At 50.0% G+C, this 19,711-nt stretch overlaps 1 protein-coding gene across 1 annotated transcript in view; it reads right to left on the reverse strand.

Moving 5' to 3' along the window:
• KIF1A (kinesin family member 1A) overlaps positions 1–19,711 on the reverse strand; it is a 106,692-nt gene that overhangs the window by 76,909 nt on the left and 10,072 nt on the right. The window contains exons 2-3 of the mRNA XM_025404211.1: positions 8,431–8,529; positions 8,143–8,309 (exon numbers count right to left, since the gene is read on the reverse strand). Coding sequence (XP_025259996.1) covers positions 8,143–8,248 — 106 coding nt within the window. The 5' untranslated portion in view covers positions 8,249–8,309; positions 8,431–8,529. The remainder of the gene's footprint in view (positions 1–8,142; positions 8,310–8,430; positions 8,530–19,711) is intronic.

Below are 19,711 nucleotides of genomic sequence, written 5' to 3' on the forward strand. Positions count from 1 at the left end.
TCAAGCCCAGTCCCAGGCACCCTGGGCTGGCTTCAGGCAGTGCTCGCAGAATGTCTGTTCATCAAACCCAGAACAAATCCATGAACACGTGATGATGTCGCTGCCCACAGCCGGCGCCTGGGGGGATTTCCCAGGAGCAGTCCCAGTGTGAGTGTCCCAGGAGCTCCTCCCACCCACACAGCCTGCAGGTGTCTCAGGGATGCAGCACGCCCACCGCCACCTTCCATCCTTGCTCCCAGCGTTTCCCTGGCCCTGGACAGGTCTGGACCCTGCAGGCTGTGGGTCCTCAGTGGCCAGAAGGACAGGACCCGCTGCCCCCTGGAACACTGTCTGAGCCCAGAATCAGTGTTGACAGGGGCCTGGAGGCCTGAGGCAGTCCCCTCCCAGGTTCTCACCCCCAGGAGGAACACTGGCCAGTCTTGGTCAGGGAGCCCCTGGAGACCATCACCATCACATCAGCAAACCCGAAGCATGAAGCCCTCATGGCACCATCCCGTGCTTGCCGATGAAGGCTGGAGATGAGGCTCTGTCTGCCCCGGATTGGTTTTTCTCAGCCAATGTGGGCTGGGGGCCAGCGGCACAGCCTCCAGGACGCCCGCACCCTCCGTGCCAGCATGCACCCTGGGGACCTGCCACCAGGACCACGGAGAACAAAATACTCCAGTTATGAGCTAAACTGCGTCCCCCTCCCCCAATTTCATATTTTGAAGTCTTTAGCCCTAGTATCTCAGAATAGGATCACATTTGGAGATAAAGTTGCTGCAGATGTAATTAGTTAAGATGAGGTCCTACTCCATGAAGATGGGCCCTAATCTAGTGCTGCCATGTCCTTATAAAAGAGGAGATTTGGAGACAGATGTGCACAGGGAGGGTGCCATGAGAGCACGAGGACAGAGATCAGGGTGATGACAAGCTAGGAATGCCAGAAGCAGCCGGCAAGCCCCAGAAACTGGAGGGCTTGGACAAGTGCCCCTCATAGCTCAGGAACAGCCACCCCTGCCACCACCTTGATCTCAGACCAGACTTCTGGCCTCCAGAATCACAAGATAGTACACTTCTGTTTGTGGTGCTTCCTTATGGCAGCTCGGGGCCCTGAGACCCCCTCTGCCTGTCCACACTCTGCTGCTGCCCCAGGCTCGGTGGTCTTGCGGGCAGGCACCTGGGCTGTGTTCTCTGGCCAAGCGTCCTGCTGACAGCACAGACATCATTGGCAGCCCTGTCCCCAGGGCAGATCCAACTTCAGGTCCCAACTGGACCCCCATCCCTGGCCTGAGGATTTCCAGGAAACACCCAGGCACCCTGGACAGCCAGCAGGAGGGAGCCGGGCACTGACCATCAGAGCCCTATCCTCGGAGGTGAGAGAGGCCACGTCCGTGCTGTGTCCAGGAGCAGAGGCAGAGAGGAGGCCGAGCTGCCCTGACTTCAACACCTTACAGGACCAAGGCAACCGCCAGGACCCAGGCAACGGCACCCGTGGTGCCACCTCCGGAACCCCAGCACGGATCAACCAGCCCTGTGGAAACAATTGCAGCGCCTTCCTGAGCGCAGCCCGGCTGGGCCTCCCCAGCTCTGACAGAGAGGCCTGGGACCCCTTGCTTAAGCCAGCAACAACCACCCTGTCCACCTCATCCCCTCACCCTGCTGCACTTGGGCCTGGCTCCCCTCACAGGCCTGGCCCCCGTTCCCACACCCCTTCTTGCCCCATCCACACCCTCGCCTCACCCCATTGCACCCAGGTTGGGCTCCCCGCACAGGCCTGGCCGCCATCCCCACACCCCTTCCTGCCCCATCCACACCCTCGCCTCACCCCGTTGCACCCAGGTCGGGCTCCCTGCATAGGCCTGGCCCCCATCCCCACACCCCTTCCTGCCCCATCCACACCCTCGCCTCACCCCCCTGCACCCAGGTCGGGCTCCCTGCACAGGCTGGGACCCCATCCCCACACCCCCACTAGCCCTTGCTCCTTGTCCAGACCTGGAGGCCAACCTTGCTCAGATGAAGCCCTGGTGCCACACCCCACATGGGCCATGAGCTCTATGAGGTGGGGGTCCCCAGGACAGGGCACAGGTGGTACCCAAGGAATGCCAGGTAGGTGGGGGACAGAGGGCAGCATGGGTGAGTGGGCAGGAGTGGGGCCCAGTCACAGCTGTAAATGGCCTGGGCCTCAACCCCTCCCAGGTCTGTGTTGTGACTGGGACCCCCACCCCACCCTGGCCCTGTCTCCACCCCCATCCCAGGCCCTGTATTGTGGCTGGGACCCCCACCCTACCCTGTCCCTAACCCCACCCCCAGGCCATGTATTGTGTCCGGGACTCCCACCCAACTCTTGCCCTGACCCATCCCCTCCCACGCTGTGTTGTGGCTGGGACCCCCACCCCACCCTGGCCCTGCCCCTACCCCTACCCCCGCCAGGCCATGTATTGTGTCCAGGACCCCCATCCCATCCTGGCCCTGACCCATCCCCTCCCATGCCTGTGTTGTGGCTGGGACCCCACCCCACCCTGGCCCTGCCACCCTCCCCACACCCCGTGCTGTGACTAGGAACCATCCTCTGTCACTACAGATGGGCCCCAAGCTCCAGAAAGGGGAGGTCCTCTCCCCAGGTCACACGACACACAGCCAGACTGGAAGGTAGGGTGCCCGCAACACTTCCCAGCCCTGAGGTCCGCCAGGCCTGTGGAGACAGGCAGCCCCTCTTTCAGTAGCCTGCTTCTCACAGAGACCTCCCCAGTTCTGCTGGAGAAAGAGCTTTTTTTTTTTTTTTTTTTTTTGCCAGGGTCTGGAATTTTTTCCTTGTGCAGGTTTGAGGAAGGAGGAGGGAGAAACAGGTCCTCCTGGGGCCTGCTGAGCTGGGCTCCTCAACCAGCCCCTTTAGGGCCCCCATCTCCTCCCGCCCCGGGCTCTGGCCAGGCCCCCAGAGCTGGGCCCCTCCGAGGCCGGCGAGGTGCCCAGTATCAGGCAGCCTTCCCAGGGCTCTGCATGGGCCTGCAAAGGGCTGGACGCTGAGACAACAGAGACAGGGGGAGGGGTAGAGGGAGGAGTGGGGGGAGCTGGAGGAAGCGGGACAGGAAAGCAATGGAACACAGCCCTTTTCTCAGAGTCTCAGCGTCCCTGCGGCCTTGAGCACCAGGTGTGAGGGCTGAGCTGAGCTGGCTCTCCCTGATGGAGCCTGCTGTGGGCCGAGCATGTCCCCAGATTCATATGCAATGCCCTGACCCCCAACCAGATGGCATTTGGAGATGGGGCCTTGTTTGGTGATGAGGGTGAGACGGAGCCACGAAGTCGGGGACCTCATGGTGGGATGAGTGACTTTAAAGAAGGGGAAGGGACCCGAGCTCCCTGGGCCAGGCAAGGACACAGCAGGAAGGCAGCGTCTGCAGGCTGGGAAGACAGCCCTCTCACAATCCAGATCTGCGGCGCCTTGATTGGACTTCCGCCTCCAGACCGCTGAGAAGGGAGCATCTGCTGTTTAAGATGCCCACTCCGCAGCGTGCCTGGACCTCGGAGTCTGGCCTCCACAACAGGGGAGACATTTCTGTCGTTTGAAACCACTCAGTACGTAACCCTTTGTAACAGCAGCCCCAGGGACCATATGGGTGCCACTGCTGCCCGTGTGGAGGGGCTTGTCCAGCTCCCCGACTGCTCAGGATTAGGGGAGCCCACAGTGGAAGCCAGGGACCTGGGGTCACGCCCACCCTGGGTCCAAGTCCCCACCTGTGGGCGAGGGCAGGGATGAGAGGCCACCCCAACCCTGGGCCTCCTCTGCATGGCCAGAAGAGTATAGAAATGATTGGGGATCTCAGGGAGTACCCAGCACCATCCCTCACTACTGCACAGGCGGGGAAACGGAGGCCCAAAGGTATGCCATCTAGCCAGTGTCACACAGTGAGTAAGTCATGAATGCAGCCAGGCCCCTCACTCCAGGCCCCTCACTCCAGGCCCCTCACTCCTGGAACTCACTTCAGCGGCCGCACATGGCTGAGGGTCCGTGTCCCCAGCCAGCCTCCAGCATCTGCAGAATGGCTGGGCAGGCTCAGGGCCCTCATGTCCTCCGGTCCTCAGCGCAGAGAATGTGACGTGAGGAGACAGGAGGAGGACACGCTCAACTTCTGACCCCAGGCCAACCCACACCAGCTCGGCCAGGCCGGACCAAAGTGCACCTAACGGACAGCTAGGCCAGCTCACAAAACTGCTAGGTTTGGTGTGTTCAAATGAAGAGGATTATTTATACAGGTGATGATTACAGGATGACAGTTAAATTTACTTTCAAATGCTTCTAATTTCTGCATCACAGCGGAGCTACAAGGCACGCTTTAGAGAGTGGGGCCTCTCCTCATGTTCTGAGATTCCAGGAACAGTCAGCAGCTACACCAGGCAGGCAGGGCAGGCTGTCCAGGTCACCTCCCCATGACATTCTCTGAGGGGCCTGGCACAACCCCCACCATCTTCCAAGGGGCCTGGCACACCAGCCAGGGCAGCTACTCCCGGTTCTATCGATCTGAGCAGCAGCTGAGAAGTCACCAGGGACAGTGCTCCTGTGAGTGCTTCTGACAGGTGGGTATCCACCCGCACCCTCCCATGCCCTGTCTGCAGGTGTCCTCCTGGGCTTGTTCTGGGGCAGGTCAACCCTCTGGAACACCCTGGTCCCTCAGCCACCAGGAGAAAAGCCCATGACCACCTTCTTCCGGCAGGCTTCCCTGCGCCAGGGCCAGGGGACATCCTTCTCTGCTGAGCTCCCTCAGCCCGTCACCCAGATTTCTGACATAGCTTCCAGCACTTTCTTCCAAAACCACCACTGGTTTGCTTTCTCCAAAATGAAAAAAGCTTTGCTAGAGATTTTTCCTGATTATTCATTCTTCTGCCACTCTTTTCCCTCACCCCACCTCGCTGTCTCCCACGCACACACACATCCAGTGCACACAGGATCTGCAGCGAGTGCCCATCTGCCCTTTACCTACATACAGTCTCACTCTTGGGCTCTGTGCTGACCTTTGCCCCCTTCCCCACAACATTGTGTGGTATTTTCCCAAGGCTGTAAGCACAAAGCTTTCAGGAGCACTCGAGTCCACTGCTGGGACAGACTTAACATCCCTTCAGCAGCTCCCAGCTGGCGGGCATTTGGGCAGTTGTCCCGGGCTTGGTAAAACAGCACCAGGGTGAACGTCTCAAATGCACACCTTTGAACACTTGCTGGATAATCTTCGTTGCATTTCACGCAAGCAGCCTGGTGAGGTCGGCATCACACGTCTGATATACATCACCAGGCCGCGCCCCCCGCCAGTGGCCTGGGTGCCTGTCCCTGCCACACTCACAACCTGCCTTTTACAAGTGGGCCGACCTGGGGCCCTGGCTGTCCTGGTGCGTCGCTGGCTACAGTGGGCAGGACACTGATCTCATGTGTTGTCTTGGCTCTGTGGCTCTTCATTTTCCCGAGGATGAAGGTGACGATGTCTGAAACATTCCAGGTGTCCTGGAGGAAACACCCTGGCGGGCTCTCCACCCTGTTCTGGGTCCACGGCCCGTCCCTCCTCCCTGGTTTCAGAACTTTGCTGCAACTCCGCAGACGTTTGATTGAGTTTGGTGATCCCCGGAAGATCAGCACCTCGGAAGAGGTTGGTGTCTTGCATGTGTTCACCTTTGAGAAGGGGCGTTTCCTTCAGGACCTAGCAGTTGCCCAAAAAAAAGTGTAGGGGCTCCTGCGTTCCCCTCCTGACCTCCCTGGCCTGCCTGGACTTCTGCTCGGAGCAGAGGCTGCTGGCACACAGGCGAAATCCCAGAACTCCAATGTCCTCAGGGCAGGACAGGATCCAAGCATCTGAAGCAGGGCGTCTCGCTTCAGGTTTCAACCTCGCTGGCCTTGCTGGCCAAAGGAAACATGGCTGCCCACAGATACAGCTCCGGCCTCTGGCTCCTAAGCCCTGGGGAAAAGCTTTGGTTCAGCCTTTGTTCTCCGGGCCAGAGGACAGGGTGGCATGAAGCAGGTAAAAACCACTGGGGCATGAGGTCTCAGGTCCAAGCCTGCACTGCTGTCTCTGAACCGGCAGCTCTGTGGGGTCTGGGCCAGCGCAGCCTCAGCCAGACAACCTTTCACCAGGCGGGCAGCGCTGCCAGTGTTGAGGTCTTGGCAATGCTGGCTCACCTCCAGGCTGCACCTTCCCATTTCTGGATCCTATGAGGGGAAATGCAAAATGGGGCGGCCGCCCACCCAGTGCACCTGGAGGCCGGGCCAGGGAGCAGGTCGGAGGCTGCAAAGGGCCCCCTCGCCCACCCTGGCCGTCACTTCTGTGACACCCATCCCAACCCGCCCAACTGCCTAACCCTGTCATTTAGGGTCTAGCCTGAGGCTGGGCCATTCCCAAGGTTCAGGGGCCGGAGGATCCCATCTCTGAGACTTTGTTTTTCCATCCACTCTGCTTCCAGTGATCTTCAGCTGCTCGACGGGTCTGATTCTTGTCACTGTGCCAACCATGGAGCTCCCCATGACCCACACGCAAGACTAAGGTGGCAACTGTGCTGCTGTCACCCAGTGGAGGATGGAAGGGGATTCACAGGGCCCTCCCTGATGTCCTGGGTCACCTTACAATGACACAGCAGAGCCCGTTGGGGCGTGGCACAGGCACCCTCTGCCCACCCAGGGCCACAGTGCTCACCAGAGGTCATGGTTCCCACCTGGAGTCGAAGTTCACACCCAGAGCCATGGTTCACACCTGAGGTCACATTTCGCACCCAGAGTCACAGCTCTGCACAGCCCGAGGCTTCCCACTTAAAGACAAGGGTCCTGCCGCCTGAACAATTTCTCCGATCACAAAAGGCCAGGGCTGCAGTCAGCTAAGGCAGCGAGCATTGTTGGAGAAGCACTCACCTTCCTGGGCAGGACAACCCGGAGGTGCGTTGTGTTCGTTCGAGGGCCCCAGCAAGGCCAGGCCCCCGGCCACGGAGGTCACCCACTTACAAATGCACCTCTGTCAGCTCCCCCCAAACTCCCCACTCTCCCACCCTGGGACCACCTCCCAAATAAACTCTTGGCGCTCAAATCCTCATCTCTGGGTTTGCTTCCAGGGACCAAGCAGACAAAACAATTCACCATAATGAACAGTCAGGATGCACCCCCGAAGTGCACTGGGGTCCCACAGCCACAGCAGCCCCCATAGCCTGGAGTTTAGCAGGGTCTCCCCAGCCTGCCCACTGCACCATGATTAGCCACAGAGCTCCACAGGCTTCTGGAAGGATCACCCCTAGGCCAGACAGAGGGTCCGAGCAGAGTCCTCACTTCCACAGGACCTGACAGAGCCCGGAACACTCCCAGTGACACCTGAATCTCCAGTCCCTGAGCAGGCCTCGGAGACCAAACCTAGGGAGGAAGCTTCCTTGGGACCTGAGTGTCCTCCCCTTGGGGCACCCCCCTCCCCACCTGGTAGATAATAGATGACGGCATGTTGGACGGGTGCACAGCACCTGTGAATGGGGAGGCTGTCATTGTCCACATCCCGAAGACCAGGTGGCTGTTCATGTCACCACTCAGCGCAGCTGACACTACTTGATCCTGTGACAGCAGCAGCAATTGCAACTGCAGCAGAGGCCCCAGCACAAACTGCCCCGTGAGCCCAGCCAGCCACAGAACGGAGAGATGACAATTGGTTCTTGCTCCAAGATGCTGATATGGTTTGGATATGTGGGGAAACATATGGGTGTCCTTATAAGAAAGCCAAACCCAGTGACGGGTGTCCTTATAAAAAAAGCCACATGAAAGCAGAGACACAGACACACAGAGGAGAAGGCCACGTGACGACGAAAGCAGAGACTAGAGCGACGCTGCTGCAAGCCAAGGTGCTGGCAACCACCAGATCCCAGAGAAGGCAGGAACGGTCCTCCCTAGGAACTCAGAGAGAGTGTGGCCCCGCTGGCACCTTGACTTTGGACTTCCAGCCTTCACAGCTGTGAGCGTAAATCTCTACTCTTATAAACCCACTACCATTGGTGGCGGTTTGTCACAGCAGCCCCAGGACACCTACACACGACATAGACAAGGAGGTGGACACTGCTCTTGGGGCCAGGTTGACCACGGAGCCTGGCCCGTAGGCACAGGACCACGGCCTCCAGCAACCCGTGGTCGACCTCGATGCCGTGCAGGCCGATACTCACTGGTGGTGCTTCCAGACATCTGAATGATGCACTTGGAGTCGCGGCTCATTTCCCGGGAATTGAAGGGGCGGACCCGCACCGCCACCTTCACCGAAGCCCCGGCCATCGCTGTGGCCTTCGTGGGTCACTCTTTGCAGTAGTGGGAGTCCCAGTATGCAGGGAAACACCTTGGAAAAAAGGGAAACATGAATTAGAAATAATATCCGAAGAGGCAGGACAGGCACTCTGGCTGCAGCTGAAGCCGCAGGTCTTCTCCACTCCACTCCAAAGCCCCCACGTGACACATGCATGGGGTGAAATCCACAAGGAGAGGGGGCAACACAGAGAATTCTAGAAAGCAGGAGCCCAGCGGGACCAGTGGAAGCCGGCTTCACGAGCCTGGGGAAGCTGGAACCCAACGAAAGAAACAGAGCGACCTGGGTGTGAACATGAAGGTGGCCTTCACACCCATGGCAAATTCCCCAAGAAGGGTCTTCCCCTGCAGACGCAGGCCCTGGTGGGCTCCATGACAGGTCCGCGCAGGCCCCAAGAGCCACTGCCGGCTCCAGATCAGCATGTCAAGGATGCTTTAAAATGGAACAGTGTTCCAGAATGCCCCATCACGCCCTCCGCACCAAGCACCAGCTGATAGCCACGTCAGCAGTAGCATGGTCTCTGGATTAGCAAGAAAGAGAACTTTACTCAGAAATGAACAGGACAGACAGCCTCAAGCAATGGAACAAAAACCAACATTTTCAGCCCAATTTCCTGCTGGTAATTCACGCAGAAGGAGGTGAGGAACGCTCCTGAGCCCCACTGAGGAGGAGCAGCCCGCGAGTCATGGCAAATTCAGTACAAGCCAGGGCTGGGGGACCAGCCTCGGCCTTGCCTTTACCCTGCCGGTGTGACTCAGCTTCCTGGGCCTCAGTTTACCGTCTGTGAAATGACAGGGTGTGGTCAGGAACTCCAAAATGATTTGGCCTCTCGGGCGCTGGGACTCTGAGGAAGGCTGAGGAAAACTCCCACAAAACAGTGACGAAGCAGCCACTGCAAAAGGTCTTTCCAGGCTGACCAGTCAGACGCTGCTGCTTCCCCCGTGGGGCTTGGGGCCTGAAGGATGGGGCTCCTGGGCACAGGGACACGGACAGGCTCGGGACAGAGCTATTGGTTACAGGAACGGCCAGAGCTCCATGAAACAGAATTAATGCAACCTGACATGAGAGGTTTTCGCCAATGGGTATCTAAACACTCTAGGGTGCCCGCTCAGTGGTGAGTCCCACATCACCAGAGGCATCCAAGTAGAGTAAAGGCTAGGTGGCCTCCTTGAAACCCTTCCACACTGACATTCCATGAAAAGGCGACCTTCTGCCTGGTCGTCCCCATCCATAAGTGCCACCCTTGGGAGAATCGGGCCAAAAGCCCCCGTCTTACACTGCCCCAGCCTCGTAGCTGTGAAGAAGGGACAAGCCCCTCTGGGCTGCCCCTGAAAGCGCCAGGATCAAGAGCAGGAGGGCTCTGTCTGCAGAAGGAAAGGGGGCACAGTGAGCCTGGGACCAAGGCAGATGCTGAACTCCTAGATTCCACCCAGGCCACTCGCCAGGATCCCCAGAACTCCTCTGCAGAACAGGCTGGATGTGGGGCAGGGCTGTCCCTCAGGCAAACAGCTCTTCCAGAGGCTACAGGGGAGGAGGAAGTGCCAGGGCACCCTATGACTAAGTGGGGACAAGTTCCTGATGTGGCTGGACTCATGCCGGCTACACCACAGCCCCTCAGAGCCACAAGGTGCAGCCACGTCTACACTCCAGAGTGCTTCTGCCAACTCTCTCTTCTCCTCACAGCCAGGAGTGGCCGCCAGCGTGGACGGAGGGATGACCTCTGAGAATCTGTGTTTCCTTGTGTTGAAAATCCCTGCACTTTCAAAACTGGAAAAAGTCTTAGGACATTCCAGCCGGATGGAGAGAGGAACAGGCAAACTCACGAGTCCCTGGTTGGAGCACAAATCCCGCAAGGTTTCTAGGCAGCCATTCTGCAGCACGGCCTGGACCTTTAGGAAGGTCTGTATCCTTTGACTCAGTAATCCCAAGTACTGAAATCGGAAATACTTCGAGATTAAGAAAATATTGATGAAAAGCAGATATTCAACAGTGCAAAATTTCCAGTTCTCCCCAAATTTAGCTATATAAATTCAGTGCAATTCCAATAAGCAAAATATTCCAACAGGACATTCAACGGAATTTGGCAGGACAAGAACATTTTGAAAAATGAGAACAAAGAGGGGAAACATCCCCTACCAGCTACCATATATCCTCTAGAGCTACAATAATTTCCAAAGTCTAGAAATGACATGTGAACAGACTAAGCGTGTCCACAAGCAGACACACACACATACACACAGATTAAAGAAAAACGCAGCAATTTAGGGAATGACGTAAGATCAGTATGGGACAACTGGCTCTCTCCATGTTGGAAAAATAAAGCTAGATATAGAACTGGATCTTTAAAATGTAAATGCATTACAAGGACACAGAGAAGCCTCTGTTCTTGGCTCTGGGGTGCGGAATATGCACACCACAAAGCATGGAAGGCGAAGGCGGCTTGGTGGGAGCAGTGGCCAGCAGCCGACCAATGCACTGCTCAAGAGGTCCGATACCACACTGCAATGTGTGTGAAGGAATCAGTGTGCAGCCGCAAGCCAAATTCCAGAGGAGGGGCTGCCAAGACGGGAGCTGGCCTCCGCAGCACAGCCTCCAAGCGTATTTGCATTCTGCGCATGGGTCAAGAGACCGGGAATCTGGAGTCTTCCCAGACAGAGAGCCGTTGCTGAGGGACGGAGGAAGCTGCAGAGCTTTTGGGCAAGAGAAAGAAACTTGAGAGGCCAAGATTCCAGAAGAGAGAGGTAAAGAACGAAAATGAACAAATGCCCCAAATGCCTCGTCCTTCCCTGAAGACATTTGCCAAATTCTGAAGGTAAGAGAGGTGGGATTTTAAAAACCCAAGCTGAAAACCAAAGAGGAGTCTTGCACAGTCTCAGATGCTAAGGAACAAAGATTTGAGTTCAGGGTCCTCCAGGAGGAGGATCCCCAGTGATCACACCAGGCTCTGGCTGAAAGCCCAGGGAGGCACAAAACCTAAGAGCAGGGCAGAGCCATAGCTCAGATGAGCCTTATGAAAACTACAACCTGCCCTCACTTGGCTTAATTCGGATTTCAGTCTGGCTGCCTGGGAGAGAAAATGGAAGCCATCTGGAGTCTCTACACTCTTTTATTTTTATTTTTTCAAACTCTGTACTCTATATTCTTTTAATAGGCAATGTGTGACATCCAATCAAAACTTAGAAGGTGTAAAATAAAAAAGGACTCTGATTAAAAACAAAGAGGAAAAATAAAATAGAAACACATGAGAGAAAAAAAAAGAGACACATACCTACACATGATCCAGATCTAGGCATTATTAAACAAGGACTTTAGAACAACCCTGACTAATATATTCAAAATAAGAGCAAAAGGACAGAGAATATAAATGGAAAATGGATAATTTTGCCAGAAGACTGGAAACTATAACAAATAATCAAATGGAAATGCTAGATCTGGAAAACAAAATAACTAAAATTAGGAACTCAAGAGATTAGACACAGTTGAAGACAGTGCTAGTAAACTGGAGGATAGGTAATAGAAATATAGAAAATTTAAAACAGATAAGAAGAATGGAAAATATAGACATGAGAGCCAGAAAAGTATAGGACACACTGAAATGGTCAAACATACCTGTAACTGGAATCTAGAAGGAGAAGAAATGGAATGGGGGTGCTATGGTCTGAATGTTTGTGTCCCCTGTCCCATCCAAATTCCTGTGTTGAAATCCTAACCCCTAAAGTGATGGCATTAGGAAGTGGGGCCTTTAGAAGGTGATTAGATCATGAGTGTGGAGCCTCACAAATGGGATCAGTGCCCTTGCGAAAGAAATGCCAGAGACACCCCTCAGCCCCTCCACCACATGAGAACAGGGCAAGAAGGCGTCTAGGAGCCAGAAAGCAGATCCTCAGCCAATGTGCCTTGCTCTTGAGCTTCCCAGCCTCCAGAACCATGAAAAATAAATTCTGTTATTCATAAGCCACCTGGAAGCAATATTTACAAAACTAATGACCACGGATTGTCCAAAGCTGCTGAAGCACATCGACCCACAGGTTCAAGAAACTCTACAAACACAAAGCAAGACAAACAAAAAAGCCACACAAGGCACAGCACTGCAACAACGTTAGGACCAAAGATAAAGAGATAAAGCTTAAAGTCAGCCAGGAAAAAACAAAAAAGGCCGGGCGTGGTTGCTCACGCTTAGAATCCCAGCACTTTGGGAGGCCAAGGCGGGCGAATCACAAGGTCAGGAGATTGAGACCACAGTGAAACCCCATCTCTACTAAAAATACAAAAAATTAGCCAGGCATGGTGCAGGAGCCTGTAGTCCCAGCTACTCAGAGAAGAAATTGACAACTGAATTCTCAACAGAAATGATAGAAACCAAAAGACAAGGTTGCAAGGTTTCAACATGACCATGAAAGAGGTCATAGTAATCATTTACATTCGATTGTCAAGCATACATGTTGTCATTGCTAGGTTAATCATTTAGAAAGTAGAAAACTAATGTATAACTAACAAGTTAATAGAAAAATACCCAAAAATTAAAATTTATTTTATGAATCCAATAGAAGGCAATGAAGGAGAAAAACAATATGAAAAGATAACATCAAGTGGAAAAGAAAGAGTTAAGATTGCAGATAAAAGGTCAACTCAGTATGAACTAAATACACCAAGTAAAACATTAAAAATTGTCAGACCAGATTTTTTAAAATTATATTCTGTTAATGAGAGACTCTACATACAAAGGCACAGAGAAGTTCAAATTAAAAGGATGAAAATTTGTGCTTGCTCTATCAGCCACTGAGGAGGAGAAAATATATATCGTACACATTATTTTGTTTATTTATTTTGAGACCAAGTCTCCTGTCTCCGAGACTAGAGTTCAGTGGCGTGATCTTAGCTCACCACAGCCTTGACATCCTAGGCATAAGCAATCCTCCTGTCTCAGTTTCTCGAGGAGCTGGGACTATAGGCGTATGCCACCACATCTGGCTAATTTTTTTATTTTTTATTTTGTAGGGATGGGGTCTCACTATATTAGCCAAGCTGGTCTTGAGTTCCTCGGCTCAAATGATCCTCCTATCTCACCTCCCCAAAGTGCTGGGTTTCTAGGTGTGAGCCACCATGCCCAGCCTCATACATATTCTTTTAAAGTGCACACAGAATGTGTGCTAAAATTTGCCATATGCTGGTCATAAAGCAAACTTCCACAAATAATCCATCTTCAATTCAAGTTATAAGGTAGATGTTCTCTGACCACAATAGAATTATGCTATACACCAATACCCTAAAAAAAAAAAATCACCTACAAAACAATCCAATTGCTTGGACCCTAAGCAATGCAATTTTTAAAAACCCATGGGTCAAAAAAATCATCACGCTGGATATTAGAAAATATTTTGAATGAGTGATAATGAAGATACATGTCAAAGCTGTGGCAAAGGTCCTGTGGAACTTAGCTAAAGCAGGACTGATGAGAAAATGCACAGCCTTAAAGGCACGGCGATGAGGAGGGCAGCCCCACGTCATCCCCAGTTTGGTTCAGACCCCAGTGTCCCCGAGGGAGCTGTGGTTGGCTTGGGAAGACTTTTGGGAGGTCACAAAGGCTTGCCTCGGGAGGGACCTGGGGTTCTGCTCTTGCGAATCTGCTAAATCGGTCACCACGTGGATCTGCTTTTCAGCATCCGGAACGTGGCTGCTAAATGTTCTCTCCTGTTTTTTCATTATTATGGGAGTGTTTAGGTCTTTTTTGAGTTTACCTTTACCTTTATTTTAGTGGCATTTCAGGAGCGAGAGATGATAAATGGATGAATACCACAAATAGGACATTGAAAACAATAAATCAAACACAAAAGGGTAAACATTTTATAATTCTATTTACATAACTGCTAAAACAGGCAAGAATCAGCAGAACAAGCACATTAATTAGTAATATACAGCTAAATTTTAAAAACGGCTAAGAGAGTTGAAAAAAATTGAGTACGAGGAACAAAGGCTGCTGATTTTCTAAACAAATTTTATAAAATTTTTGATTGTTCTACACTGTGCCCATACTTAACCTAAAAAGAATCATTTTACAAATCATAACCAAACAGTTGAGGTAACATAAATAGAAATTCCTCATTTTGGTTGTGAATTCAAAACTCAGTTTGCTCATTAAAATTAATATCTCCTGCCCAGGTTGGGCATAGTAGCTCATGCCTGTAATCCCAGCACTTTGGAAGGCCGAGGTGGGTAGATCGCAAGGTCAGGAGTTCGAGACCAGCATGACCAAGATGGTGAAACCCCCGTCTCTACTAAAAATACAAAAATTAGCTGGGCACGGTGGCAGGTGCCTATAATCCCAGCTACTTGGGAGGCTGAAGCAGGAGAATTGCTTGAACCTGGGAAGCAGAGGTTGCACTGAGCTGAGATCGCACCACTGCACTCCAGCCTGGGTGACAGAGTGAGACTCTGTCTCAAAAAATGAATAAATAAATAAATAAATAAATAAAATATCAATAATATTTCCCAACAGAGAGCAAAAGGGCTGAATGGAGGCTTCTACTTCTGCAGTATGGTGGGTAAGACACCCTCCATTATAAAGCACCTAGAAATTCAGGATAAATAACAAACATCAGAAGAAAATAAGAGGACTCCTCAGAAGGAAAGAAAAAAGAGGAAGAAGGAGAAGAAATTAAGGTGGCAACAAAGCTACTGGCATTTGGCGATACCAGAAACCCAAAGAATTTGGTTTCACCTGCTGTTGGGGGAATGGGAGGTAGGACCTCAAAGACACATAAAGTGAGAATAGAACCAAGTCACCACAAGAATTGAATGCTTCAAAGCTACAACCTCTGTGAAATGGAAGGCTGGGTAAAAAAAGGAACACAGGGGAATTAATCTGAATGACACCCAGCTCTAGGTGGCTAAAAAACAGTGTTACTGAGAATTTAAGGCCAGACGCCTGTCCTCATAAAGTTTGGGTTTCAAATTTACAACACCTGCATGATCAGTGAAATCCAAATTTGAGAAGTTAGCTCAGAGTAGTTCTCAGGAGTTAGCACCCAAAGCACCTAACAAAGCACATACAAATCCTCCCAGGAGAAGGCTTCCTTTCCCACAGCCCCAAGATTCCCGAAGATGAACATCAGTCAAATGTTAGCTCACAATGAAATATTACCAAACACTTGGAGAAGCAATTCACCATAAGCAAGAGTCGCCAAAAAAGGAGGGAAGAGAAAAAGGAAAGGGAAGGGAAGGGAGAAGGGAAGGAGAGGGGAGGGAGAGGGGAGGGAGAGCGGAGGGAGGCGGGGGGAAAGCGGAGGGAAGGGAGAAGAAAGAAAGAGGGAAGAGAGGGATTAGATCCTCAGTGACTTCAGATATTAAAATTGTCGAATACAGATTATAAAAATAAGTTGGCTTAAATGTTCTAAGAAATAAGCAGAAGTGAAAAACAATGGGGTAAAATATGGGAAAGAGCCATGCAGAACTTCTAGAAATAAAATGTGATTATTTAAAACTGAAAGCTTAGCAGACAGGCTAATCAGCAAATTAAATGGAGCTCAACACAGAATTAATGAACTGGAAAATATGTCAGAGAAAAATTACCCAAAATGACCCCAGAAAGAAAAAAAGGATGAAAATATAAAACCAAAGTTCAGAGTCATGTAATAAGGAGGAATTCATTAATTTATCATGACAGGTATTTTAACACACTTCTCACTAATTGGTAGATCAAGCAGATATATAATTAGTAAGAGCATAGCATGAGTAACACAATAATCATGAATTAATGGACATATGTGCCTCCTGCAGAAAATTAGAGCAACATTCTTTTCCACCACATATGAACATTTACAATATTCTACCATGTACTAGACCATAAAGCAACTCCCGGTGCTTTCAAAGACCTGTATCAAATAAACCATGTAATTTGAACACAATTAGACTAAAAATTAATTTAAAAATAATTAAAAACCCATATGTTTAGAAATTTAAAAAATAAACTTATAAATAACAAACCAAAGGAAAAATCATGATGAAAATATAAAAATACTTACTAAATGGAAATGAAAACACTCCTAGCAAAATGTGGAGTTTTCATGTCCAGCCATGGTGGAGACCCAGAGACCAGGCTTAACCTCTCACTGTGAACAACAACTAGCAAAGAAGACAAAATACACAGAAATAACTGTGCTCAAACGTCAGACAATAGGCAGTGCAGGACTGTGATCCCCGAGAGAACGGGCACATACTAGGTGAGCCCTATGGTCACTCCAAATCTGCCTGGAGGCAGGCACACGAGGTAGGACCCAAGCACCTTGGCAGCCTGGACAGGTTGAAAAGATGGCGGTCAGAGTTTGGGTGGGCGGAGGCAGCTGGAGGTTGTGAGTTAAGAGTTCTGGAAGAAGGGAGCTGCTCAGTAGAAGTCCAGAAATTTACACAGGGGTACCCTTGAGTCTTTTCAGAGTACTAGTCCATTCCCAGATAATCCAGACACAAAAAGACTGGGCTGTTGTAAGCTGAACGATTCCCAAAACTCACACAAAGTAAGGAGACATCTGTGATCCAATCAGCCAGAATAGGGAGTCCTCTTGAGCCTCCACTCCAGATAGTCCGTGGAGACCCTGGAGAAGGCGTGCCCTAGGTGGGGGACTAAACTATTCCTGCAAGTGGTCTACTCCAGACCAACTCTAGAAAAGTTTAAGAACAGGCCTCAACTGATCAAACTGGTCTTCAAGTAAGTTAAGCACCTGCCAAGACAAAGCTCAACATGCACTAAAGCAAGAAATATAAGTCAGACACTCTAAAATATAAAAATCATGTCTAGCATCCAATCAAAAATTACTAGATCTGCCAAGAACCAGGAAAATGTGATGCATAACTACGAGAAAAAGCAATAGAAACACGAATTTTCCTACAATTATTAAAGAAATTGATCCAATAGTTAAAAAGTCTACCCACACAAAAAGGTAGATGATTCAGACACTTCTTACAGGTGAGTTCCACCATACCTTTTTTAAAAACATAGTATCAATCCTATACAAACTCTTTATGAGAATGGAGGAAAGAGAGGGAAACACCCAAAGAATATAAAGTCATCCCTCAGTATCAGTAGGAGATTAGTTCCAGGACCCCCCACAGATACCAAAATCCACAGATGCTCAAGTCCCTCATATGAGCTAGTGTAGTATTTGCATTTGACCTACACATCCTCATATACATATATACACACACACACATATATACACACAGATATATACACATATATTAAGACACATATATACACACATATATACATATATATACACACACACACACACACAGAGAGAGAGAGAGAGAGAGAGAGAGACAGAGTTTCGCTCTTGTTGCTCAGGCTGGAGTACAATGGTGCAATCTTGGCTCACTGCAACCTCCGCCTCCCGGGTTCAAGCGATTCTCCTGCCTCAGCTTCCCTAGTATGCACCACCAGGCATGCACCACCGCACCCAACTAATTTTGTATTTTTAGTAGAGATGGGGTTTCTCCATGTTGGTCAGGCTGGTCTTGAATTCCCGACCTCAAGTGATCTGCCTGCCCTGGCCTCCCAAAGTGCTGGGATTACAGGCGTGAGCCACTGCGCCCAGCCCCTTCCATATATTTTAAATCATCTCAAGATTAGTTATAATACCAAATACAATGTGAATGCTATGTATTAATAAATAGTTACTATACTGTATTGTCCAGGTAATAGTGACAAGGGGAAAAAAAGTTTGTACATGTTCAATACAGACAAACCATTCTTTTCTTCCAAAAATTTTGATCTGGTTGAATTCACAGATGCAGAACCCACAGATATGGAGAGCCAACTGTACTCCTAGCTCATTCATTGATGTTAATAGAATTTTAGCATCAAAGTAAACAAGAAAAATTTGAGAAAGATTATAGACCAATTTTACTGATGAACATAGGTAGGAAAGTCTGAAAAATTAGCAAGAAAATACAGTAACAAATAAAAAGGGCAATGTAGGTCAGCATATGCCAGGAATACCAGTATAGCTTGACATTAGGATAGCTGTTGCTATAATTTTCAAATTAAAGAAGAAAGATTATGAGGCCCTCAATAGATACTAAAAAAGCATTCCATAATTTTCAAGACTCATTTGTGATAAAATTCTAAGCAATATTACAATAAAAGAAAACTTTTTTAACCTCATAATACCTATCTACTAAAACCTACCCAAACATCACACTTAATGGTAAAATGATTGCTTTATGACCAGCATATGGCAAATTTTAGCACACATTCTGTGTGCACTTTAAAAGATATGTATGAGGCTGGGCATGGTGGCTCACACCTGAAATCCCAGCACTTTGGGGAGGTGAGATAGGAGGATCATTTGAGCCCAGGAGCTCAAGACCAGCCTGGCTAACATAGTGAGACCCCATCCCTACAAAATAAAAAATAAAAAAATTAGCCAGGTATGGTGGCATACGCCTATAGTCCCAGGTCCTCGAGAAGCTGAGGCAGGAGGATTGCTTAAGCCTAGGATAGGAACATTTCCTTTAAATTCAGAAACAAGTCCATGATGCTCGCTATCTCTACTTCTGTTTAACATCGTAGGAGAGGTTCTAGCCAGACCAGTAAGACAGGTAAATAACAAACATAATATGAATTTGAAAGAAAGAAACCAAACTGTCATTATTTGCAGACCATCAGCTCATCTACACAGAAATCAAGAGAATCCAAAGAAAAATTATTTGAAGTAGGAAGGTTCAATAAGGTTGTAGAAATCAAGAACATTCTTATCTATCCAAGATAAAGAATTAAAACATATTTTAAGGTATCCTTTAAAATAATAACCCAATCTGGCACAGTGGCTCACACCTGTAGTCCCAGCTACCATGGAGGCTAAGGTAGAACGATCACTTGAGCCCAGGAATTCAAGACCAGCCTGAGCCCAGGAATTCAAGACCAACATAGCAAGACCCACCTCTAAAACAATTTTTTAAAAATTAGCCAGGAGTAGTGGCGACATCTGTAGTACCAGCTCCTTGGGAGACTGATGCAGGAGGATGACTTGAGCTCAGAAGTTCGAGGCTGCAGTGAGCTATGATCACACCACTGCACCCCAGGCTGGGCAACAGAGAAAGACCTTCTCTCTAAAAAATAAATAAATAAATAAATAAAATAATAACGCAAACTATAGAGTACCTAGGAATAAGTGTCACTAACTTTTTTTTTTTTTTGAGATGGAGTCTCACACTGTCACCTGGGGTTGGAGTGCAGTGGCGCAATCTCGGCTCACTGCAACCTCCGCCTCCTGGGTTCAAGTGATTCTCCTGCCTCAGCTTCCCGAGTAGTTAGGATTACAGGCATCCACCACGACCTCTGGCTAATTTTTTGTATTTTTAGTAGAGATGGGGTTTCACTATGTTGGCCAGACTGGTCTCGAACTCCTGACCTGGTCATCTGCCCACCTCGGCCTCCCAAA

This window comes from Theropithecus gelada, chromosome 12 (assembly GCF_003255815.1).
Source record: "Theropithecus gelada isolate Dixy chromosome 12, Tgel_1.0, whole genome shotgun sequence".
NCBI lineage: Eukaryota > Metazoa > Chordata > Mammalia > Primates > Cercopithecidae > Theropithecus > Theropithecus gelada.